The sequence below is a fragment of the Xenopus laevis genome, chromosome 2L, assembly GCF_017654675.1.
Source record: "Xenopus laevis strain J_2021 chromosome 2L, Xenopus_laevis_v10.1, whole genome shotgun sequence".
Lineage (NCBI taxonomy): Eukaryota > Metazoa > Chordata > Amphibia > Anura > Pipidae > Xenopus > Xenopus laevis.
Window position 1 is genome coordinate 141062511 of NC_054373.1, and position 26198 is coordinate 141088708.

A 26198-nucleotide genomic window follows, 5' to 3' on the forward strand; every position below is an offset into this window, starting at 1 on the left:
AATTATTTAATGGAAAATACTTCAAGATAAACATCTGTTAAAAACTCTTTATGTATAATATATATATATATAAATATCCACAGCAATGACTCAGCACTCACAGAACTTGCTTACAAAATTAAAAACACCTGAATATGGGACTGAAATATTGATTTTGTCAAAAACAACAAATTTATTCTCAATGTTTCGGCTCTAGTTCTTGAGCCGTCTTCAGGAAAATTGTGCATACAAACATACAGCATTTAAATACCCAAAAAGACCGCCAAAGGATCAGTGACGTGTAATATAGGGGGTGTGGATTTAGTGACACGCAAAATGACGTAATTAGGGATCCATCCAAGCCTATTCTGTGTAAAAACACCAAATTTGCCTAAACATGCTATTGTCAATAAAAATAAAAAATAAATAAATAAAGAATGGGCAGTAAAACCGGGCAACCGCCCGATCTTTTAGTGCATAAAATTAAGGAAAGAACCTTATAGACTAAATTGCCGTGTCCATCACTCGTCCCTCTTGCAGGGGAAGTGAAGCTACAACGGACACACTCCTCCGTGGACCGGACTCAAGCTCGCACATACCTGTATATATATCGCCCCCACTGCAGGTACAGAATAATGTATGAACAATATATACATATAACAATTTTTATAAACATTAAGTTGCGGTGCAATGAGGTTGTGACCACAAAATTCACATAGACAAATACAAGAGTCCTCTACACTCAACCCATTATCAATATATTAAGACACCGAAACATTTTGTGCCTTAAGCTACTAAAAATGCCTTACCCTTTAAACAAAACAAGGATTGTTTGTCCATATATTGCAATATATTTAAGCTGGCCAACTACGTCAAAATCATCCCATATCTGGCCAGTCCTATGCTCAATTTTATCTGATTCATTAAGAATTGTATTGCTTCATTTTTAAACATTAGTGGTGAGCACAACTTTCCCTTGTTTGTTATAGTTTATACAGGAGCAGTGAAACTACATGGATCACTCCTACAGCAATTATCGGCACAGCTCACTGATGTACATGTAACTACCTTAAAAAGGCAAAATCACAAGCTGGAATTGTACCATTGTTTTAGTTTTCCTCCCAGATGTCCCCTGTGCTAATTCTAGGAGGGCACATATGCAGTACAGAAATATTGGAAAAGTTTTGCACTGTGTTTGCTCACCCAAGCCCAAAAGGGGGCGTCTGGAAGACCACAACACACCCTAAACTGTACCCCTAGCTGGTGCATTTTTTAAAGCAGAGGAAAGTCAGCCTGTGGCAGCTGGTAAGTGCCTAGAATCACTAGAGGTGCCTAAGAACTTGGAACCCCTCCAGTGAATTTATATTTCCTTCAGATTCTGGTAAAGTGTGAGATCCCCATAAAGGCATATCACATAGTAAGTTAGCTCCAAGGGAGCATGCACTCAGCAAGGGAGCATGTTCAGCAAAGGAATTATGAATTCAGATCTTCAGCTTGAACGTAATATACCCTTATATCATTATGTAAACGTATGCAAAGTATGCTTTTGCAAGCGCAGCCCAAATTCCTTTTGCACCACTTTATTTGCACATCTTTGTATTTTCCTACTTCTACACTCATTACGTAAAATGCCTGGAACTTGCTTAAAAGGGATACTGTTATCACATAATTACACCCTTTCTTCATTAATCCCATTTAATTATTTACACAACCTTAAATATGCCGTGTTATTCTCTGTAACAGTTCTGTTACAGATTTCATCTATTTATATATTTTAAAATGTCAGTATTCCTGTCTCTGCAAAGTGCCTCTCATAAATACTGACACGCAGACCTCTGCAGACAGCAGCGCCGTCAGTTTTTAAGTGCTTAATTGATGCGGACGAGTGAGACACTTGTTCTGATGTGGATTGTAAAAGTACAATCTCCGCCACAATGAATTTCAGGACAGCTAATCATTTTGTGATGAAAGGGAGGGAAAGAATCATGAATTCAAGCATAACATTAGAGCACAAGAGCACAAAAGTGACTCCAGTTTTGTTCTGAAGTAGATTCTTTTAGCAAAACTGCACTACTTTAGACAATATTTACACATATAGACACAATAAAGCACTTTTTATTTCTATGATAGTGTCCCTGTAAGCTGTATATAAACAAAAGATATAATGTCTATGTGCAGACAGTTTGTTAACACAATAGTACAGCCCTATGCAGAGTAACCTTCACGGATCTCATATTAATAATAAATTATAGGTCCAGTGGCTGCTGGGGGGGGGGCACTAAGGGTCCTGACCAATGCTCAGTTTCAGTACAAGTGTGAGGGACAGGGTATTAAATCTGTTGTGGGGCTTGTATTTCTCAGTTAAACAACTGGTAATTCTACCTAAGTTATGTGATAAACTGCTTGGCTAGCAGTGGGTTAAATGATACTGCTGTGTTAGTTCAGGTGAAGCAGTCAGACAAGCTCAGGAACTTTGGTACAATTACTAGAACATGGCAGGTAACACTGCCCTGCTCCTCACCTGCGCTCAGCAAGACAGGAAGAGGGAAAACAGGAACAGGAAATGAATCATAAGGCAATGGCAAAACAGCAGGAATGCCCTTAAATAAAATGTCCACAAAAGCTGGTTACTATATTCCTCCTTTTTAGCAAAAAGTAGATCTAAACAATAGTGTATATAAACAATCAGTTATACAGTAACTCAATTCTAAAAGATTTTAAAGGAGAAGGAAAGTCTTCTTGCACTTGGGGGTGCCAAATGTTAGGCACTCCCAAGTGATTATATTGACTTACCTGAATCCCCGTACCGGTGCTCCTATCAGCAGAAAACTGCACTTGCCCAGGGTTCTTCCAGTGAGCACCACGAAGCGATCCTCTTCTGTCTTCCTCTTTCTTTGTGCGGCTGTGCATGCGCAGTAGAGCGGAAAGCCAAACTTTAACTGAAAAATCGGCTATTTTGATCAACTGCGCATGCGTCTGCCCGAGGAAATTTGAAGAAAGAAGAAGCTGGAAGAGTATTGATCCGTGCTGCTCACTGGTATAAGCCCGGGCCGGTGCAGTTTTCTGCTGATAGGAGCAGCGGCCCCGGGGTTTCAGGTATGTAAATACAATCACTTGGGGGTGCCTAACATTTGGCACCCCCAAGTGCAAGATGATTTTCCTTCTCCTTTAAGGCTGGAAATGTCCAAGTTAGCAATAACATAGTGATGTTATAGGTCCAATCTCTCAGGAGGCTTGCGTGCATGTATTGAAATACCTCTGTTCAACCTCAGGGACTGTAGCACTGTTTGGACTGGGTAAAGTGTTGGCAGCTTCACCCAGATGCTGTGAGGGAGCTACAGGTGCTTGAAAGTCCATAGTAGAAAATGAATTATTTCCCATGCCAATGTAGCCCATGTCCATGGATGAAGGGGTGCAATGGCTGGCTGATTTTGTACAGAAGCACACTGACTTACAAACATTTCTATGTCCTGATCCAGATCTGGCCACCAGATGTAACCACAAGCTTGTGCTTTCATCCTGTTTACACCTGGATGGCCCTCATGGAGTTCATACAAGGAACTGAATGGGTCGCACACCCTTGCTCAGATAAGCCTGCTGCACAATATTAGAGGATCCAGCACCCTCATAATCAGTATAGGAAGGAAATATCGGCACACAAGTCATTCAAGTTGCAGGAGTGCCCTGCTTGTTTATTGTGCAGAAATGTAACGTTTCGGGGACATGCCCCTTTGTCAAGCATCCTCATGGAGTTCATGCAAGAGCCTCTGCTGATATTTTGGAGGTTTGACAACTTGTATTCCCCATAGTATGCAACCTTGATCTATGGAAAGCTCATCTCTCTTTTCAAAATATGGCTTAAGCATTTTGTCAGAACTGTAGTTGGGCCAACCTTTGGAAGTAAAATTCCATCCATGTCACCACTGTGAAAAACTGCTTGGCTAGCAGCGGATTAAATGATACTGCTGTGTTAGATCAGGTGAAGCAGTCAGACAAGCACAGGAACTTTGGTACCTTTATTACAACATGGTAGGTAACACAGCCCTGCTCCACACTTGCTCTCAGCTTAGACAGGAAGAGGGAAAACAGGAACAGGAAATGAATCATAAGGCAGTGGCAAAACAGCAGGAATGCCCTTAACCAAAAAAAGTTATAGCACCCTTTATGTTTCATATAACAGCACAGTAAAGCACTGCACTCGCTCTGTAAGGCTTGGGACTTTTTAAGGTCAGCAGCATTGGAAGGCCTTCCTATTCACACACCGTAGCAAAAACGTAACAGTGGTTCATTTCTGAGATTCATAAGAGAGTGCTCAAATAGATCTGTTCATATTAGGGGATTATCTGCAACAATAGGTCTGAGGCACAGTAATACATACCTGAAAGCCAGTAAACAACAGGACATTTTGTGCTTTCAGCTTTCTGAGGCAAATAAATTCCAAACTTCATCTTGCATTTCAGTTCAGTGCTGGTAAAATAGAAGTAATTTAAGTGTAAGAGATATGTTGATAAAAAAAGTACTATGATATCCTAACACTTTGCATATTTATTCGCTAACCCTTGTCTCAAGCCTTGTACCTAGATCTCCCTCTCCGAGCAAGAGCTAAGAGCGTTTATCAAATGCACAAATATTTATACACTGATTTTATCTCCTGACATATTTAGCAGCATCTGCATATTTTCTGGAGACACAAACATCCTAAAAACCATGGTTATGAAAATTCACTACAGTGCACTACCTGAGAAGCAGGTTAACCGGAAACCCATAGGCCCAAAGTGACCTGCAGGTGTGTGCTTGATCAACTGGCAAGAAAAAAAATTGAAGCAAGGTGTCTAGCTGTGAGAAGGTTACCTGTGGTCTAGTGGGGCGCCGTGTGACGTCAATTCACAAATCCTGTTCTATATTGCGATATCGGTGTGTTTGACCTGGCCTGTGACCCCGACTAATCCTCTGTTCCTGGATCTGTACCGCATTATCTAACTGTTACCAACCCGGCCTGGCTTTCGATTACACTTCTTGTTTCCCGTTCTACTACCTCATGCTCGGTTCCTTCGCTCGCTCAGAACTCTCTCCTTGGGCTTCTCACATTAAGACCTGGCGGCATCCAAGTAGCGGAGGGCTTGTCCCGAAGCCAAAGGCGGCTGTTATAGGGAGAAGGTTGAACCGTGGAGTCTGTTCTGAGTTTGGTAAATCCTGCATTACACTAGCGTTTGGTGATGTTGCGCCAACCACTCCCCTAAGGTGGCTTATCTCACCCATCTATAATGTCATTAAAGGAACGTTGGGGCGATTGCAGTTCATAAATAGGAAGGGGACTTATCCAGAAGGTGCAGGGTGGTGTTTAAACAAAGATTAACCCACAAGTCCACCTGCCCCAGCATCACTAAAACCTGTTCCACCCCATGGCCATTGATTAACATGCACAGACCTGACCCCACAGCAATGCATATCTGTTAGTAAGCATATGGTAGTGTGGTAGGTATGCATATTATGGAAAAAAATAATAACACAGATGATACTGGGGAGGTGAAATAAATACTGTAGAATTAATGACTGTTTGCCCAGAGCAGATGTACATGTCAACATATATATAAATCAGCAGCATACATTGTATTAAACACTGCCATGCAGATCTGTTTGAGGACCACGGTTTCCCATGGAGTCAAATGTGCTGGATCTTTGGTTCAACCTCCCTACTGTTCGTAATCAAGTGTATCATTCCAATGTAATTTAACAAATTCCTGCCATATGGGCTAATCAGCCAAGGGACCAGGCTTTCTTATAGATCCATCAGCAGTTATGCCAGTAAATCTTTTACCAATGCATAGTTTATTTTTCGAATTGTCCATAGCCACGACAAGCCCTTTTCCCCTAGCAAAAGTAAGTGCACTACTGTAAATCATTTTCTTATGTTTAAAATCAGTGGTACATTCCAAGCACTCATCACTGTGTGTTATTCTCAAACATGACTTAGTTCTCAGAAATTTGTACACCAGGTATGTTAAAGACTTCCTTCAGCTTCTCCAGAATATCGAGGTTCCCTATTGAATAAAACATCAGTTGTCACTGGATATGATGTGCGACATTTTCAAAGCCTTCTTGGTGAAAGGTATATTAAAAGAGACATTCACCTTTACATAAACACCTAGTATAATGTGGAATAGGCGTAATTTAGGCAATATGCCAACTGTCTGATTTTTGTTTTCCTTATATGCCATCAGTGGCCCCAGCAGCCAGAAAGCTAATTATTTGTGAAGCTAGAGTTTCACAGTTATTTTGTACTAGTTATGTTAGTAATGCCTGATTTCCAGCGACCCTAGCAACAATGTGTAGGGGCCCCTAGGGGTTAATCTGCCCTGCAGCTTTAAGGCCCCCACCTTTTTCTTAGAATGATCTGCCAGGAGAGGTGTGACAGCTTCCTGCTACAGTGCACTATAGTGTGTGTGAGGAGTGGCCTCTTCCTCTTTCACCTCTGGATGCTGATCCAGCTGGGTGTGCTCAGGGGGACTGAGTACAGAAGGCCCAGAAGAAGGCATGTGTCCAAGTCGGGACCAGGCAACCCCGTGAATGGGTATTGAACCCGAAACGTTGTGTTTACCACTGCCTGGAATAAAAAGTTCCTCTTCCTTCTCCTATACTTGGATCGAGTGAATGAGGAATAGACTATAGGGCAGACATGTCATTTATAAAGATGATATTACATTTTAGCCCAAATTGAAACCAGCACCATATATTATTCAATTTTGCCTACAATATTAGGATGGGTTTTTAGCTACACCATATGTCTACTTATCACAGAATTTCTTTTTTCTGTAATAAGTTAATTTTCCCCTGAGTTAATATGTTTTAATGTACATAAAGTCAATGCAAAACTATCAATATCCAGAAAAGCAGAACCACATTTTTGGCACATCCTTTTCATCAAAAATGCAGGATACAGAAATATACTATGCACTTCTATTATGCAAAAAAAAAAAAAAACACTGTTTTTCCTAAAATCTTAACATTTTGGGTAGTCTGGTGTATATCTCTTGCAGTTGTGAAATTCTACCTGCACCAAATCCTATATCAGCACCAGGATGTCAAAGCAACAACATGCACAATAGTGCAAGAGAAGTATTTGGTTCCTGGAGATTTTTCATTTTCATGTGTTTTGGATTATTTGTATTATATTAAATAAAGAATTCATATTCATAATGATTAATTGACAAGTAACTCATGTATAGTACATTTCATTTGGTGCAATTCATTTATTAATTTTAAATTCATTCACGTTTAACCTAGGTCAAACAGATGATCACATCAAGATGCTGCAGAGTAATTCTCAATAATAAAGGGACTACACTATTTAATGTACCCTGAATAATGTGCGACTCAACAACGCTGTCAAAGTAAGGGCAAACCGCTTCCCTGAAAGATAGGAGTGAAGCAGCAATATCAGGACTTCCACCAGCAGTATCTAACAGGAGCAGCGAAAACAGGAAGTGACCTTAGAAAGGCACTCGTGAATCTCGCGGCAAAAAAAGACGCCGGTCACTGGCCTATTTAAACCGTGGACAGCGGCACGGTCCTCACTTATGCCCCTAACAAAGCTGTTTTCACCGCGAAACGCATTGGGCGGTGTAGGTGGAAGATGGTGGGGATAGCTCCCACTCTTCCCAACGTAGACAGGCAGAATTGGCACAAAGGGAAGGGAGGTTACTGGTGGCGACATGACTGGGAAACATAACCCTAAATTAGCCTTGATTTAATATGAATTATGAAAGCTTAGAGACAACCAACGTCTCTATCCACCACCTAGCCACTCTACGCTACGTTTTTTAAATATGTGTTACGTTTTAGACACATTAAGATAACTATTTCCTGAACTAGTTGGCTTGCTACATTGTAGATGAAATAGTGGTCTTATCACATTTCAATCTAATTTGTTGCAGTTTTGTTTCAATTCAGTATTATGTGTTATGCCAACCTGCGGTATATGGTTTCTAGATAATTTACCTTGCTCTATATACCAGTTTATATTTAATAAAACCAGATAGGCATGAAATAATCTGTAAAATAAATATTCAGTTACAATTTCTTACCTGTCATGTTCAAACACCTTTTGGAATCCCTCAAAACACTTGTTGCTTGAAATCTCCTTTAAGGCCATTTTAAACCCTGCAGAGACAAATGTATGCAATTAAATAAGCTAAAAAAAAAACATCGTTTAGATTTTGAATGAATGATGTAGGTTATATCGTGAGGAGGAACATGGTGAATTCAATTTTACAAATAAACTTAAGAAGAAAGATTTTCAAGCTGTGATTTCAGTTTGCCACACGGTATTGTGGCATTTATTGACAGTGGGGCAGATTCACTAAGGGTCGAATTTCGAAGTTAAAAATACTTCGAAATTCGACCCTCAAATTGAAATCCTTCGACTTCGAATATCGAAGTCGAAGGATTTAGCGCTAATCCTGCGATCGATCGATCGAAGGATTTTTCGTTCGATCGAATGATTAAATCCTTCGAACGATTAAATCATTCGAACGATTTTAATCCAACGATCGAAGGAAAATCCTTCGATCAAAAAAAGGTTAGCAAACCTATGGGGACCTTCCCCATAGGCTAACATTGACTTCGGTAGCTTTTAGCCGCCGAAGTAGGGGGTCGAAGTTTTTTTTAAAGGGAAAGTACTTCGACTATCGAATGGTCGAATAGTCGAACGATTTTTACTTCGATTAGTTCGATTTCGTTCGAATTCGAACGAATTTAACCAATTCGATGGTCGAAGTACCCAAAAAATACTTCGAAATTCGAATTTTTTTCATTCGAATCCTTCACTCGAGCTTAGTGAATCGGCCCCAGTGTGTTATCTTGTTGCTTGTCTGCTCAACAACATATCCACATGCTCTCGCTGTAATTCTTCAACTGAAACACATGATTTATACTACTGTAAATAAAGCCAAATTGCCAAAAGAAACATGTAAATTACAGTACATTACTTTTGTGGAAACAGAACATAAACTCCAAAGCTCTGTGCATTAGGTTAGCAATATTGTTTTGGCCTCAAGTAATGTCCCAGATCTGAGGCGTCAAATGCAGTGTCAAAAATAACTATAGATGTGGCAAGTCTACATGCATGTCCAATAAAGTACATTTTATATAACTAAACAATACATTGACTGCTGAAACATTTTAATTCATCTCCAAACCAAAGACATTGATCTTATTTAAGATAAATACTGATTTCTTAGTAACATAACATAAAACCCAACATCTCCTTGATGTCAATTGCAGAATGTTTGCTTTTGCTAAGAGTTGTAAATCACGCTCAAAGAACTTACATTCTGGACTAGCAGTTTTTACATTCAATTTCAACAAAACCATATATGATTTTTTAAAATACATTGGCATACATTATTTTGCATAGGGAGCAACTTGCGCTTTTACAGTCATGTGGAAAAAAAACACAATTATACCTCATGTATGAGGTAGAATATAAAGATAAAGGTGATGCATGCCTTATCCTTTTGTGGAAAAGGTAAGTATACCTGTGGTTGTGAAACTTGGTGTTTCTTTTAACTGCCAGTCTATGACAGAATGTTTCCCCTTTTCTTCACGCAGAACTTTTTCAGCTGCTTGCATGCACAAGAAGCCCCCTACAAAATCTCAGTTCCCCTCACAGCATCCCAATGATATTTTGATTCAGGCTTTGGCCATTCTAGAACCCTCCCTTTCTTTTTTTACTGAATTGTTCAGGGCCACTGTAATGTTGAATGGACAACGTTCGGTTGAGCGTCAATCTTCTGAAACATGGTCTCAAATTATCCTCAAGAACCCTCTATAATAAAAAATTCAAATAAGATTCTGTTCTGGTGAGCTGCCCAGGCCCCGATTCAACAAAACTGCCCCAAACCATAACATTTTCACCACCATGCTTTATAGGTGGTATCAGGTTCTTCTAGCAAAATGCTGGTTTTTGCTAAAGCATATCTTCTGGTAGTGTCCAGTGCCCCATACAGCAACATTTTCTGGGCCCCCTGGTCCCGCCCCAAGGCCCACCCCACCCCAGATCCCGATCACACCACTGTAAAAAGTCCACACAGACATCAGCGCTAAAAATAGTAAACCCCCCCAACTCATAAGTTATAAAAAGTCATTGGTGGTCGGGGCCACCTTAAAAGTTAAAAATAAAATTGGTGGCCAGGATCCCACATAAAAGCTTTTAAAAAAAACATTGGTGTTCAGGGCCCCCCTACAAGTTAAAAAAAATCATTGGTTGTCAAGGCCCCCCCTACAAGTTAATAAAAAAACATTGGTGCCAGGGCCCCCCATAAAAGCTTTTAAAAAAACATTGGTAGTCAAGAGCCTCCTACAAGTTAAAAAAAAATCATTGGTCGCCAGGGCCCCCCATAAATTAAAATAAAAAACATTGGCGCCAGGGCCCCCCATAAAAGGTTTAAAAGAAAAACATTGGTGGTCAGGGCCCCCTTACACTTTAAAGAGAAACACTGGTGACCAGGGGCCCCATAGAATATTTTAAATGAACACTGGTGGTGTCCAGTGGAACTTACCCTAGGTTCTTATTCAGCTTCTTTGGTGGCTTAGGGTCTTTTCATGGTTTTGGGTCTTTTTACAGCTTCAAGATTTCAACTACAGGTCTTTTCATGGCTTCAGGACTTCCAACTACAGGTCTTTTCATGGCTTCAGGACTTCCAACTACAGGTCTTTTCATGGCTTCAGGACTTCCAACTACAGGTCTTTTCATGGCTTCAGGACTTCAGCTTTAGGGTCTTTTCGTGGCTTAGGCTCCTTTTGCAGCTTCATCGATTCAGCTCTTATGTGACTTCGGTGGCGCATCACTTCGGCACTGTTAAGGGGGGCTCAGCTAATTTGAAAAGTGCAGCAGAGCCAGGACCCCTTTAAGCCCAGTACAACTATATTCCCTGATGGCGGCCCTGGGTACTGTGGCCAGATCACTGTATGTTTTTCTTGTCTGTCTAGAGGACATTGTTCTAGATGTCCTGGTCTTTGCCAAGGTTTTCATGGGCAAAGTTTATTTCTGCTCTGATGTTCTAAACAGCAAAAGTTTCCTCCTGGAACTACCAAATATTTTATCAAAGATTTCAGAAAACAAAGTGAAAGTAAGCCCTAATTATGTCTAAGAGGGTACAAGCGTTAAAGCCTGCATTTTTGGTTGAAACAGTGCTATACATTTTCTATTCCCCCACTAGAAGTGCCATCTTAGCGCAAAGCACACGGCAGATTTTAGGCCCATGGCTGCAATGAGTTGTGTATATTGTCATCTGCTGAACAGTCTATGAATTAAAAGGCCAGTCTAGACCACTTTGAACAATACTACACTGGTCACATATAAATTTAATTTGATGATAGATCTAAACACCTAAAACATGTCAGAAACACTTCTAGCTCAGTGCCTACACCAACAAAATGGGGAACCAAAGAAACAACTTTCTACTTTATATTAACAGGAGGGAGTGTCTGCTACCTACAGTCATGCTACCATAAACTTGCACATGATCCAATACCCAGATTGCAGGTTTTGGACAATAAATCCATTGCATTCTCTCTCTGAAAGAAATAAAGCAAAGACTCTAGCTTTTTATAGAAGCATTTTACAACATCTCTAAACTTTAAAGACATAATCCCACGCTCCACATGGCACCATGACACAGAATTGACACATGAAATAATTCTTTCATGTGCAACGGTGCAGTATAGTGAATGTTAATTATACCTCAGCTGTCTCAATATATTAGATAGAAAGCATAAATTTGGGGAAAATGCCTCTTAAAGTGCAATGACATATGACATGCCTTTACATACCATAATCATTACATTTTACTGATACAGGTCATATTATTATAATGTTGTTAGAATAACACCCATATATTCTAAAAGTAGAAGTATGTGCAACTCCAGTGTAATGTCAGTGAATATTTGTTCATCTCCTGCATGAAGATGAATTAAAATATGTTATAAGACCAATTTATAATTTGGTAAAAGTAAATGTACAAGATCTTAAAAAATCTGACAAAATATTTGTTGAATCTTAGGAAAAAGGGCCAACAAACTCATGTGCTCCTATTGATAGGCTGCTTTAGCCACAACTGACCACTCTAAAATTATTAAGAAACCAGGGAAAAGAAGCAAAAACACAGAGCCGGCCAAAAATAATATACGGCTTTCAAAGTTTCACAAATTCAAACTGTGGGAATGCAACATTCTTTTAAACAGAACCAGTGCATAATGTAAAAGTAATTTTATTTTCGTAACAGTTTAAATTAGCATAAATATGTTTTTACTCTGCGTTTTGCTTGTTTTTGATTTGTCTACTTTTTTTCAATTTCACTCTGCTAGTAATTGGCCAAGCTACAGTAATTAAAAGTGAAAATACACCGGCTCAATAATGGGGCTCATTTTACAGGAGCTAAGATTTCACATGCAGTAATGCTAGCATAGCTGCCTTACTGAATTGCATCACAAGAAAATATTGATTAATGCACCAAAGAAGAGCACAAGTTAGCTTTATACACAGTGAGTAACCCTTCAGAACTTAAAAGACAAAATTATTCTTGAATTTTCTTATTTGTTCTCATCAATGAGAGTCTGACCCAGAGTACAGAAAATGATAAACAAACCTCTTTTAATTGAAACTGTCAAAAGCCATTGGTAATTTTAAAATGAAATGGAAAATTTCTTAGAATTTTATATTACAGGTATGGGATCTATTATTCAAAAACTCATTATCTAGAAAGTTCTGAATCTCCCTTACACTCCTTTTTATCCAAATAATCCGAATTTTTAATAATGATTTCCTTTTTCTCTGAAATAATCAAACAGTACCTTCTACTGAATCCAATCCAATCTAAGATATAATAACCCTTACTGGAGGCAAAACCAGCCTATTGGGTTTATTTAGGGGCAGATTTATCAAAATCCAAATCACAAAAAGTTTGTGAAAAAACACTGAACAAGAAAAAAAATGCTGACTAAACTCATGCAATTTTTTTCTCAAATACTAGCTTATTTATGAAAAAACGCAACAAAATATTCCCCATGTGTTTTTTCGTGGAAAAAAAGTTGCATGCCAACAAGAATCTCATTGTCTCAATCTTTTTCAATGAGGCTGAAAATCTCGAATGTTTTAATAAACTGGGAAAATAAAAAAAGTTGTCAGAGAACATGCCCATTGACTGCTATACAACCTCGCCACCTTTTACTTGCCATGTTTTTTCTGGAGACTTTTTGTGGTTTATTCATTAATAAATGGTGACTATTCGAGGTAACAAAGAATATTCCCGAGTATATTCATTGGATCGTGTTTTTACCACTGCATTTTTTTCTCGAATCGTGAAAAAAAATCCAACTATATTTTTAAAAAAATCAGCCCCTTAATGTTTAAATTATTTTATAGTAGACTTAAGGTATGGAGATCTAAATTACGGAAAGATCCCTTATCTGGAAAACCCCAGTTCCCGAGCATTCTGGATAACAGGTCCCATACCTGTGTTTCATTACATCATTGACATAGATGTCTATAGTAATGTAACTCAAGAATTCTCCAAAACCCTTGAGAATTAACGAGTAAATGTAATTGGGAAATATTTCAATGCAAACCTATGCTCATGTGATCATTTGTCTCCCCAGCGGCCAGGGAGGTCAGGGTGTTGTTCAAGATGTCGCGGGGATCACCTATGGGTCAGGGCCCACTGGATTTTTTCCTGGCATCCCACCAGTCCAGTCCGACCCTGCCTTCCTGTAATTCAGAGGTTTCTGGATAACGGGTTTGCCTATATCAGCCCTGTGGCATCAGCGACAACTTCAGGATCCCAATAACTCTTCATTCACTAGTACTGAAGTGATGACAGGCAGAGAGGGGCGTTATGTTAACAACTATTTTCCACAAAATGGCAATGGAGGACACACACCCCGTGTGCCATTGTCTTTGCAATAGCGCTAACAAGTTACGCAGTGCTTTACCTTAAATTATAACAAATAGGGATTAGATGGTGAATAACAAATTATGGTTTACAGAGTTCAATAGGATTAGAGGGACCTACATGCAAGAGTTTACAAACTAAATGTTAGGGTACAATTGAGACATAAGCATTTTAGAAACAATGATTCATGATTGGCTAATTAATGTACACTGAATAAGCTTCTTTATACAGGTGGGTCTTTAAGGAGCGTTTGAAAGTTTGGAAGGAAGAAGAAAGTCTGACAGCTCGGGCCAGAGAGTTCCAGAGACAAGCAGAGGCCAGAGAGAAGTCTTGAAGACGAGAATGGCCAGAAGTGATGAGAGGTTGCTTGAAGGAGTGTACTTGGAGATCAGAGATGAAATATAGTGAGAGGCGTCACTGTTAAGGGCCTTGAATGTAAGTGTGAGAATTTGATTCTAGAGGAGATTGGGAGCCAGTGAAGGGATATTCATATGGGAGCAGCTGATGTTGAGCAGTGAGATAGATGAACGATAAAGAATGAGTCTACCAGCAGCATTTAGAACGGATTGGAGTTGTGAAAGGCGACTTGTTGGAATACCTGTGAGAAGTAGGTTGCAGTAATCAAGGTGGATGATGATGAGAGACTGAATCAGTGTTTTGGTTGAGTTGGAACCGAGATATGGTTGTATTCGGGCAATGTTGAGCAGCTGAATAAGTGAAAAAGACAGATTTGAGTCTAGGATAACTCCTAGGCAGCGTGCCTGTGTGGTCCAATCAAAGTCGTTGTTGTTTACTGTAAGTGATATCTGAGGGACAGGGGAAGATCTTGGTGGAAATATAATCAATTCTGTTTTTGGAAGATTGAGTTTCAGGTGGTGCTGTGAAATCCAGGAGTAGACTGCAGAAAGGCTGTAACTTGGGCAAGGACAGAAGGAGAGAGGTCAGGAGTAGACAAGTAGAGTTGGGTGTCATCAGCATAAAGGTGATACTGAAGTCCAAACGACTGAATACGTTTTCCTAGAGAAGTAGTATCCACTAAAAACCTGCAATGTAACTGCTGTTGTTGGATCCTGAGGGTGAGTACTGTAATCAGAGACATTTCTCGTTTAAAGTGATACTGACACTAAAAAAACTACTTTTTAAAATAAGAATGTATTAAAAGTGACCTATAGGTCATGTTGATCGTTTTTTGCCGACAGATCTGTTTTTGTAAGTTATTGTTAGCTGAAGTTTCTAAACCTGACTGTTTTGCCAACCTGATTGTCACATCTTAGCCTGTCAGTCAATGTTTCTAATGCTAACGGACTCCAGCTGCACAAATATGGCAGCCCCTTCATACAGGTACATGGGGCATCAGACAGGTAATGTAAAAGCATTATGCAAATACTTAATGGCAAAGTTATAAGTAGCTTTCAAAGGCAATATTATGATAGATGTAAAGAAAGAGTTTAATTTCTGTTGTCAGTATCTCTTTAAGTGTTGCTGCCAAAACTCTACTGAATTGTAACTTAATCCATATAAACTGATTAAGAATCAATGGCTCCCATCTGAGTTATTTTAAACACTGTGCAGTGCATACCTTCTTTCATAATGCACGAAGTATTGAGCATGGCTAATTTGCATATAAACATTTGGCATGCTGACAATTTCTTGTCGTTCTCTGCTCTGTTTGTGGGGGGCTTGAATAGTAAATGTATTCTACCCTCTTGGCAGCCTGGATTTTTATGTAACAGCCTCTAGTACCTACTGTATTATAATTCTCTTCTTCTCAGATTGAGGGCTCCTGAGTTTACAGACTTATTGACAATCTCATTTGTTTTCTAAGGGGTGAGTTTCATAACTGAAATGAGTGCTTTTTTTTGGATATTGTATATATAATGAATGTTGTCTTTTTCCAGCACCCCCTGTATTACCACAGAATCTACATGGTATTAGATCCTGTGATTATAGACCTCTGGATGGTGTAGAAAATGTTTGGAAAAAGTTACTGGAACTTTATCTTCAGCCGATTAAAAATACAGTAGATGCAGTCCTCCTTTAAACTATGGAATCTCTCGTTTCTGCTGCTATTCTCCTGAAAATCCCTCTGCACTTCTTGTAAATAATCATAGAGAGCAGTTTCAACTTAAATCAGATTTTGAATGAGATTTTCAGCCCCTGGTGAAATTCAGCATAATCCTCTTGATATATTGATATAATATTGAATATTGATCTAATGGAACCACTCATTTCTGATTTGAGATCTGCATTAGAATGTGACTCTCCTGGTGAAAAGAAGGCTAAGAAAACAAGTTATTCAGTTATTTTTGTTACCTTTGCCTGAGTTTCGGAAGAATGAAATCGAGGAGGACTGAAAATCAGCCTGCTAAAATAGGTTAGACCAGCCATATCCATCATTTGTTTAGCTAAGGCTTCTCATGATCTGGAAAAGGCACTACAGAGCAAAGTGGATAGGAAATTTATCAAAATTGATTTCATGTGGATGCAGTCTTGGAATCTTTCATCTACATCCTTGTAGATGCCTTATAAGTCTTGGCTTTAGATGGTATTTTAAAAGAGGTTGAGCCTGGAAAGTGGCCACGTTATTCTTTTTAGTAGCAAAAATAGATGGGTGAAGTCTGACTCCATTAAAACCTGCTGAGACATGGCAAGCCAAGTTTTATGCAGCAAATTAAAAAAAAATCATATTATACTTACCAGAATTTTTTTTCATGAACTGAAACATAGCAGTAGGCATTGCACCCTCATTTTCTAGGTTTTAAAACACACAGAAGGGAAGGTGTGGGTAAGGAAATTCTTAAATAGCTTTGTAATTTCCTTTCCTGGCATGGGATTACCCGATGCATGGCCATTATCAAGTTTCAGTTCAGGAAAAGGAAATGACAGTTTGTATATAAAATGTATCATATTTACAATAAGAACCATATAAAAAAGGGAACATATATTTTAGATGTAAGTTATTACAATGGTATAGAACTTTAAAAATACTTTAAAACGGGTTGTTCCTAATCAGAGGACACAGACAGGTAACATAGTAATCCAATAGTTGCCCAAGAAGCAATAGGTTATATAAACTTGAATGATCTGTACAAGAATATGTTCTGTCATGTAAGTAAGGGAAGTACAGGTTACATATTTACTATTATATGTGAAAGGTCACCATAGTGCAGTAAATGTTTTTAAAATAGGGCTAAAGACAACCTTGGACTCCATTTGTTGAAAACTCCCATTGTTCTGGTCTGTTTCTGTAGGAATGTTGAGAGCAGTTATAATATATTGGAGTTGATTTACTAATTTAGGTGCTAAAGTGTACAAATATGTTGCCTGTATCAATCAGTTATTTGCTTTCATTTTCTAACCTGCAGTAGACTTATTGCTGGCGGAGGCACTTGCACAATTAAGGACCCACAGTATGTTGCTAAATTAGCCCCATGGTTTCATACATGTTGCCTATCCCTGATAAAGGTGATGGCATATGGTATGTTTTGTCACTGTGCTAAATCATCTCCAGTAAAGGCAACAAAATGGCAGAAAACTCCTTTGTATAGATGTCAATGTGGATCTCTGAATTTTGATTCCTTCCTCACCTCAACCACTCCCAACCTCCGAATGCAATTTACTGCAGTACATTATGCACCCATACGGTCTTCTTTAATGACTGCACTGAATAAGGGGTATGACACTTTTTCCCCAGCTGTGTTACAAGAATAATACCCTGTAGTTTCTGGGGTATGGTGTCCCTTTTAGAACATCCTTCTGCATTTTAGCACTGCTCCTTGCACCCACCTCCCAGTCATTCGTTCTGCGCACACAGCTTTATGCATCCTCCTCTAAACTGCTTTTCATACCTCCACAGTGGACAGCTTTACCACACTGGTCTCCCAGTTTTTATCTTGCACGTTTCCTAGTCCATGTGCCTTTACCATCAGCTGTAGCACCTCCTCCTCATGCCTATATGTGCCATCCACCTTCAGTTGTCAGCCATTTTGTCTCATACTTCATTCTTGGGGTCCCCCCTTTAACTGGCACACTTGCTCCTTGCCCTCACCTTTCAGCTACCCATGAGCCATACACCTGACACACATTTTCCAAGAGAAAAAGACCATAGTCAGGCTGGACTGGAGATCTCTAGATTCTGATAGAGGGTTTGCTGTAAGATCCTATGCAATATCAAAGGTAGAGCGCTTAAACCCCTGAATAAATACATTTTGCAGTATCAGGTGCTATGCTGAAGGACCCACTCCTGCTTCCAGGGTCAGACAATCCAATGAAGACAGATGTCAGCAGCACACTGTAGATTTGAAGAAGTGTGAAGTTTATTGTATCAAAAACATTCAAAACAGGGTGTTTCAGGCCACCTGGGCCCTTTATTAAGGCTTGATAAAGGGCCCAGGTGCCCCGAAACATTGCCCTGTTTTGAATGTTTTTGATACCATAAACCGAAACGTTGCCCGTCTTCAGATCTACAGTGTAATGCTGACATCTGTCTTCATTTGCTGTAAGATCCTAGACACACCATTTATTGGGCCTACTTTGAATCCAAATCCAGGCCTGATACAAAACATGGTTTTGCCACCCCATGTACACTATGACTGGAGCATTTCATAACACAAAGGTCGCCTCAATATAACACACATATATGGGCCTTTATATCAAGCTGTGTAGAAAATTATGCCCACAGCAACCAATCAGCAATTATATTTCAACAGTTAAATGGGACCTGTCACCCAAAAAAATTATTCAAAATACTATTTTATCACATCAGTCAAGCAAAATGAACTTTAATTACACTATATAAATTATTTGAATCTTGTTTCCTCCAGTCTGGGAATTCATAATTACAGCAAGCAGGCAGGAGCCATTTTGTGGACACTGTTATTAAGGCAAGTCTTGTATCATCTCAGAATCTTGTTTGTGCACCAGAATGGGGGACCTGATGTCCATCCCTATGCCCTGGATACACAATTAAATGGTAAAGAGAGAGGGGGCAATGTGGGGAGAGCATCAATTTCTAGGAAGTGCTGAATGGAAAGTGAAAGTAATTGTCTGCCCCACCTTTATGCACAGGGCATAGAGGAGGGGCAGACAATATTTGATTGACAGCTGAGATGTTGAAATGAACTTACAACAGCTATGAATGCTTTAATAAAAAATAGAAATTGGATTTCATGTTTAATTTGAAAAGGACTTTTATTATACAGCTTTTTATGTCTGGGTGACAGGTCCACTTTAAAAACAAAAGCAACAATCTGACTGGTTGCTATGAGCAACATCACCGGTAATTTTTCACTCCACTATTGACGCAGAATATTAAATAGAGCCCTTAAGTACACACCAACAACTGTATAACATGGAACGGCATAATCACCTACTGTAATATCACCTTATTGTCATATACACTATATTGCCAGGGGACTTGCTTAGACGTGATTGGCTGACAGGAAAAAAACATCTGCAACCTTCTATTGGTTGCTGATTAGACCGCCCTCTGGACATCGCTGAGGAGATTGGGAGTGGGGCATGCCATTGTGACAGGAGGGGGGAGCAGGCGGGACGGAATTGATAAATGTGGGCAGAACAGCGCTAGACACGGGAAGACATGATACCGTTGTGCGGATATGTCCAGCAGACAGCTATCTTTAGCTCGCGGAGCATGGCTCAGCCGGCCCATTGGTTGCTCGTTGCACCGTGCTGACACGCCCCCTCCCTCCAGATTCTAGAACTTTGTGACCCTCAGATAAATGCAAGAAACTGTCAATCGCAAGCGTTAGACGGCAGGTTATATTATTACTGTGTCTGCACATAGGCGCACGGTGTCTAATGAAAGAGAATTGGCACTCTCTAGTACACCACGGACTCCATTTACTACGCGCCTAATAGGTTACAGTAAAGGACGCGTTCTCTTATTTGGCGCCACAGTGTGATCTCTTGCCAACGTTCACTCACGGCTTCTCATGTCAGTTACATAAGTTACCTCACCTGCTGCAAATCAGCTCCACACTCTCCCAGAACTCCGTGCGACTAGTGAGCCGAGGAAACCGAGAGCCGAATCTACTCTCCACTGACCCCTTCAGGCCGGGAGGATCGAATTAAACAATGACAGATTCTACATGCTGAGGAGAATGCCTGTAATCTAGACCTGAGTACTTTCTGTATTTCCAAAGGCAAATAAATCGGGTCGCGTGTTTTTAAATGGTCAAAAGCACCGTGTTCTGGGCTTGTGTTACACAAAGAAATAACCTCAGCACGACGCTCAACTTATTGACTCACCAAACCAGCCGAAAGCCATTTCCAAAGTATCCCAAAATTAGCCCAAATGTGAAAAAAAGTAAATAAAATAATGTGTGAAAATAAGCCCAGACTTCTGATACTCCGAATCACTGTACTTCTCCATTGGCCACCCTCCAATGACACCCCTGGTGTATGACATTGTGTATTAGGACAACTGATGTTCCCTGTGGCTAAACAAAGCATGCGGCCTAAGGAAAATCTAGAAAAACACTTTAGCCAGATCTGGATGAACTAGACATGCCATAAACTTTACACTGTAGAAAGTAGCCGAACACTATAGAAAATGGATTCAGCATAATACATTACAAAACATTCAGGTGTAACTACTAGGGTTGCCACCTTTTCTGGAAAAAAAATACCGGCCTTCCTGTATATTTATCTTTTTTGCCTATTAATAACATTGGGATCAAACATAATTTTTACCGGCCAGGTGGCAACCCTAGGGTGCAAGCAGGCAGGGCCGCTCCGGGCATGAGGCAAGGTGAGACTCTTGCCTCAGGCGGCACGGAGTGGCCAGTTACCAAAGACGGCAAAAATCCGCCTCTGGTAACTTTAAGAGACGATTTTCCATTTTTTAAAACGGAAATTCGGCTCTTTTAGTGCAGCGAGCGCAATAGCGCTCACTGCACTAGCGATGTGGCCGCTCCGATGCTGGAAGTTAGAAGAGCGGAGCAGGAGGGGGGCGGCATTGGGGCTGCTGCCTCAGGCGGCAGCAGCCCCTGAAACATGCCCACACCCACTTTGGGGTCCACTGGCGACGGCTCAACGCAATTACAGACAGAAGATTAAAGTTATTCCACGTGCGCAGGTAAAGAGGGGAGACATGTAGGGGCCTCGAGGACAAATTCTGCACCCTGGCCCGTCCAACCCTAGCTATGCCACTATGTTAAAACCAAAAATAATTGCTGTGAATAGGGTTGCCTCCTGGCCGGTAAAAATGTTGCTTGATGCCAACGTTATTTATAGGGAAAAACCATAAAAATAAAGGAATGCCGGTATTTTTTTCCAGAAAAGGTGGCAACCCTTGCAGTGAAGGACAGCAATATACAAGTTAAGTGGGGGTTTTACTTGATTGTAAAGCACTCCCAAAAGGTGATGATGCCTCTGAGGATGGTTATGATTGGATTTCTGCATCCTCACTCAGTCTGAGTTGGATGGCTGGCGCTGACTACAGATCCCTGTTGATATTCATTTTATTATCAGAATGTGGGCTTAATTAGGGGTGGCCTCATCCAGGACTGAGTCAAATCCTGGCACTTACTGCAGGATTTAGATCTTTCTCTGAAACGACTTATTTTGGAAATCATGATCTATATTGCTTTTGGGAAGGCTCTGCAGCCCATAGTTGGATTTTATGATTCTTTGTTACCTTAGGCGAAAATCCTACCATCAAGAGTAGAATTGAAAAGCCACCAACCCACATCGAAGTTTTGATCTCTGCAGGGGTTAACAAAGAAAAATAAACTTTTTAAGCCCTTCCAAACCTTTTTTTCTTAAAAATGACTTTTTAAAAACAAAATGCTCAAAATAGGAATTAATGTATATTTACTTTACATTTTCTGAAGCGGTTTGTTGCTGAGCTAGCTACAACATGCCCAGCACTACCTACTACTGTCAAACCCTGTGTTCCTGCAGATCACTATTATCCCGAAATGACCAAGCAGTTAGTTTTATTGCCAATGGAAAGTGTGACTGTTTGTTTTGCCTTTTTCCTTGTAAATAGCTACCTTTCAGATAGTTAGCCAGACCAGCATGACAACAGTCTTAGTCTCTTCATCCTGGCTCCTGCTGGGGCCCAGACATTTATGCATCATGCAGTGGAATGTTGTCTGGCTGCCATTGGCTATTGCTTGCTAGTACATAAACCGCCTCACTGCTTTACATTCACATCACAATCTATACCGGATTGATTGACATTTGGGAGGTGTGCTGTTTTGCCTAAAGGTACTTTCTGTCATTTATCGGCCCCAGATGTACATTATGTCAGCCCATGACTTTTTTTCCCTTTCTAAGTAGCATAATCAGCAATGTGATTCAACTAAATAGGTTTGGGAAATCTAAAATTAAGTTACAAGTCAAGCAAAGGCATTATAAGAGGGTAAGGTACACAGTGCCTCCATGCTAAAATGGTGCTTAAAGTAGTGATCAAGCAGTTCTGGGATGCTTGTAATAATTTCTGGGTTGCTTGATTCATTTTAAATGAAATGCAGCCAATGCAGTCTTCTAGCTGTATTATCTAAAACCGTGCCTGATTTTCCACTTGGTCTGTTAACTGGATACAGTCTCCTATTAAGCAGTCCAGTTGGTTTGTAACTGAATAAGATGTAAGTGTAGTATGAGTATTCATGTGGGAAATTGCCTTCAAGTCAATGTCATTTGTAGACACCAGAAATGGATGTTGAATTTAACATTAAAAATTATTCTGTTACATTCCTTTAAAAAAAAAAATGATTCTGTTACATTCTCCTTGCCTGTGTCTATGGAATGCATGTCAGGAGAAAATACAGTGCTAAAGAACATTAGTCTAATTATTTGTATGTACTTTCTTATTTTTAAAAGCTCACAATTATATTCTAGAAGTATTATTTCTGTGCCATGCCTATTCTGCAAAGAGCCCTCTTTCCTCTCTTCAGCTATGGCAGCACACAACTACACTGACATTTTGTAAAGATACTGTACCACTTTTTTTACTATAAAGTTGCAACTCACCTTGTATTATTTCTTCTTATTTTCACTATATTCTTTTTCTTCTGTTCTCCATTTTGACTTATTAGCACCCTCTATAGTTTGCAAAGTGTTCTGTAGGGGTTGTTGTAAGTTTTATGTTATTTGCATCATTATATTGTTATGTTAAAATTTCTTTGGAGGTAGTTGAAGAGTGGATCAATCTACACCAAAGGACTTATTTGCTATGAACATGGGAACTACAGCTCATTTTGGTGCTGAATTTTAGCAGCAGCTAGGTAGAGAAGAAGCACCTTTTTTAAAATGTCAGTTGTCTGTTCGGTAAGTTTAAGGTTGTTCACTTTTCAGTTAACTTTTAGTATGACGTAGAGAGTGGTATTCTAAAACAATTTGCAATTGGTTTTCAGCTTTGTATTCAGCAGCTCTCACTTTGCAATTTCTGGGTGCTAGGGTCCAAATAACATGAACAACAATGCATTGATTTGAATAAGAGACCGGGATAAGAACAGGAAAGGGCCTGAATAGAAATATGAGCAATAAAAAGTAACAATAAAAATAAATTTGTAACCTTACAGAGCATTTGTTTTTTTAGATGGGGTCAGTGACTCCTATTTGAATGCTGTAAAAAGTCAGAAGAAAGAGGCAAATAATTAAAAAGACCAATTGAAAGGTTGCTTAAAATTGTCTGTTCTACAACATACTAAAAGTTACTTAAAGGTGAACCACCCCTTTAAGTTGTTTGGCTGGGTATTTGTAATTAAGATGTTCATCCCTGCAAATGTAATTGCTATGATCATTTCTACAATTCTACAATTGCCTTCTAAAATCCATACCACTAGCAACATTCTGTCATGATTGGTTTCTATTCTGTCAAATATTGTAGCTTGTTGCAGCGATAATGGGTTTTAAGCTGATTTTGGTAGATATTAAATCCAGTGACCAGCAATAACTAGAGTAGACATAATGTGAACCAGACTAAGGTGACTGTTAAAACTAATTTTCAAAATGAAATTGGCCTGTTCTAAACACACACTGCATGACGTGTCATGGGATTATTATTCACACAACATTATCCTTCATGGCAGGATGTCATGGGGATGGGCTCTGTGCACCAAATGCATCAATATTTCTCTCTTTTACACACATATACACACATATATATATATATATATATATATATATATATATATATATATATATATATATATATATATATATATATATATATATATATATGAGAATGGAAAGATAAGCAGTGATTTTTGCTAATAGTGAGACTTATGGGCATAACTAATATGTTTAATTAAAACAGAGGTGACTGGTGAATAATAATAAGAGCATTATTCTTTTTATTACATTTTTACAGAACACGTATTTTTGTCAGATGCTGTGATTATAGCTAGACTAATCAGGATTTTATAGTCCTTTCAGTGAATTAACCAAATATTCTATTTTCCCACTACAAAATCAGTTTGAATCAGTGCTTTATCCATGGAAACCTCAATATTGCAGCATAAAACTGAAAGTTCAGTGGAAACTAGCTTTCACAACACAGAAAGGACAGATATAGGGTGTGCCATGTTATTGAGCTGCCACTGTACATTTACTAAAACATCCATTACTTTCCATTTCAATTTGGTCACACATCACTTTCAAGCAAGGAAATCATCACAAAACACATCAGTTCAAAACAATTCTTATTTATGTCTCTGCAATAAATACACTTGGAAGTGAGTCCTACAAGGCATCCCTACTACCCAGCTATTGCCATCTGCTGTACCTTGTCACTACAAATGAACGGAGCGTCTGTCAATTTTTTATCTTGGGATTCTTCCATCAACACGTTTACAGTGCAATCATCTATTGACTCTAGCAGAAACATTTATTATAGATAATAGAAGTCTACTCAACGCTTCTTCTGTTTTACCTGCCAGAGATTTAGTCATAAAATTCTAGTTTTAAGCCGAAAAAGTTGAATTGGCATACATTTTTTTTTTAATTGTAACAAATTAGAGTGAATTTTTGATGTTTGCAGAGAAAGAGATGGAGGAGAAGAGACAGAGATAAGTATATGAAAAGAAATAAGGATAGGTACTGGGGCATTGACAGAGATAGGGGATGGGGGCACCAACATGTATAGTAAAATATGGATAGATATATGGACAGAGTTAGGGATGGATATGGCTAGTCATAAGGAACAGAACGATAAGGATGAAGGGAGGAGAGTTGGGACAGAGGTGGGGTGATAGTAAGTGACAAAGGGGACAGTGAGAGGAATAGAGGGAAAAAATTGTAATAAGGAAACCAGGTGATTGTGTTTTAAGCATTGTCACATATAGTAAACACCAGTAACAAATTTGATTAGGGCCCTGGCTCAAGGGGAAGAAGTTTTCAGGATATTTGTTTTGTTTATGAGAAGATGGAATTATTTATACTGGATTGTTGCCATTTGGCCCTACCCGTGAGGAAGGTTGATGCCATTTGATGTTTAACCTGGTCATCGCCAAGATATTTGCCACAACATTAGAATGGATGCCATTCCCATGACAATAAATTACTAACAGGAATTGATGTGCAGTAGTCAATGACTGGTGAGCAAGAGTGGGGACAGTATAGGCAATTTTTATGAATTGAAATTACTTGGTAAAATAGGGATAAATTAACTACAAAGAAGAGTATGGTGCCTTCTAAACGAAAGGTTAGGCTTCTTGTTCATCTGTGTTTTATACACAATTGTAGGCATTCTGAGTGGTTACATATTAAAACTTCACGAGTGCTTTCAGCGTCACCAATTTGGAGTCTCAAACATATTGTAATTTAACAATTATGTAATGTGCAACACACCAAAAGAGCTGACTATGCCTATAAAATGCAAATGTAAATAAGGTTTTGTGCAGTGGGGCATTTAATCAGGAAGTAGAAGCCCTCACATCAGGAGGTCAGTTTTCGACATTAATACATAACATCCTGGGGACATCTGACAAAAAAATGCTTACCTGCCAAATAAGTTTCTTGCTTCCTCATTGCCGAAATAAAATTATGATTACTCCATAGCCTGCCAAGAGGTTTTCTACTCTTACGTAATAATGAGTTAAACATGATTAAAAATTATACCCTCAAAAAAATCCCTCAAAGTTTTACTTTTATCTTTAGTCACCCCCATTCTTTTGCCCTCCTTAGCTGCAAACGTCAAAAAAATCAAGGAAGGTTACTTCCCATTTTATGGGACCATCATTTCAAAAAAGTTTATATTTTGACATAGGAATTTGTTGCTGCACCTTAAGTTTTGATAGT

General features: G+C 39.2%; 1 protein-coding gene across 1 annotated transcript in view; it reads right to left on the reverse strand.

The window, feature by feature from the left end:
* The window catches only part of esd.L (esterase D L homeolog), a 32593-nt gene extending 12649 nt beyond the window's left edge, over positions 1-19944 (reverse strand). Inside the window, exons 1-3 of the mRNA NM_001094291.1 lie at positions 19908-19944; positions 8064-8139; positions 4358-4446 (exon numbers count right to left, since the gene is read on the reverse strand). Of these exons, the coding sequence (NP_001087760.1) occupies positions 4358-4446; positions 8064-8131 (157 nt within the window). The 5' untranslated portion in view covers positions 8132-8139; positions 19908-19944. The remainder of the gene's footprint in view (positions 1-4357; positions 4447-8063; positions 8140-19907) is intronic.
* Between the last annotated feature and the right edge of the window lie 6254 nt (positions 19945-26198).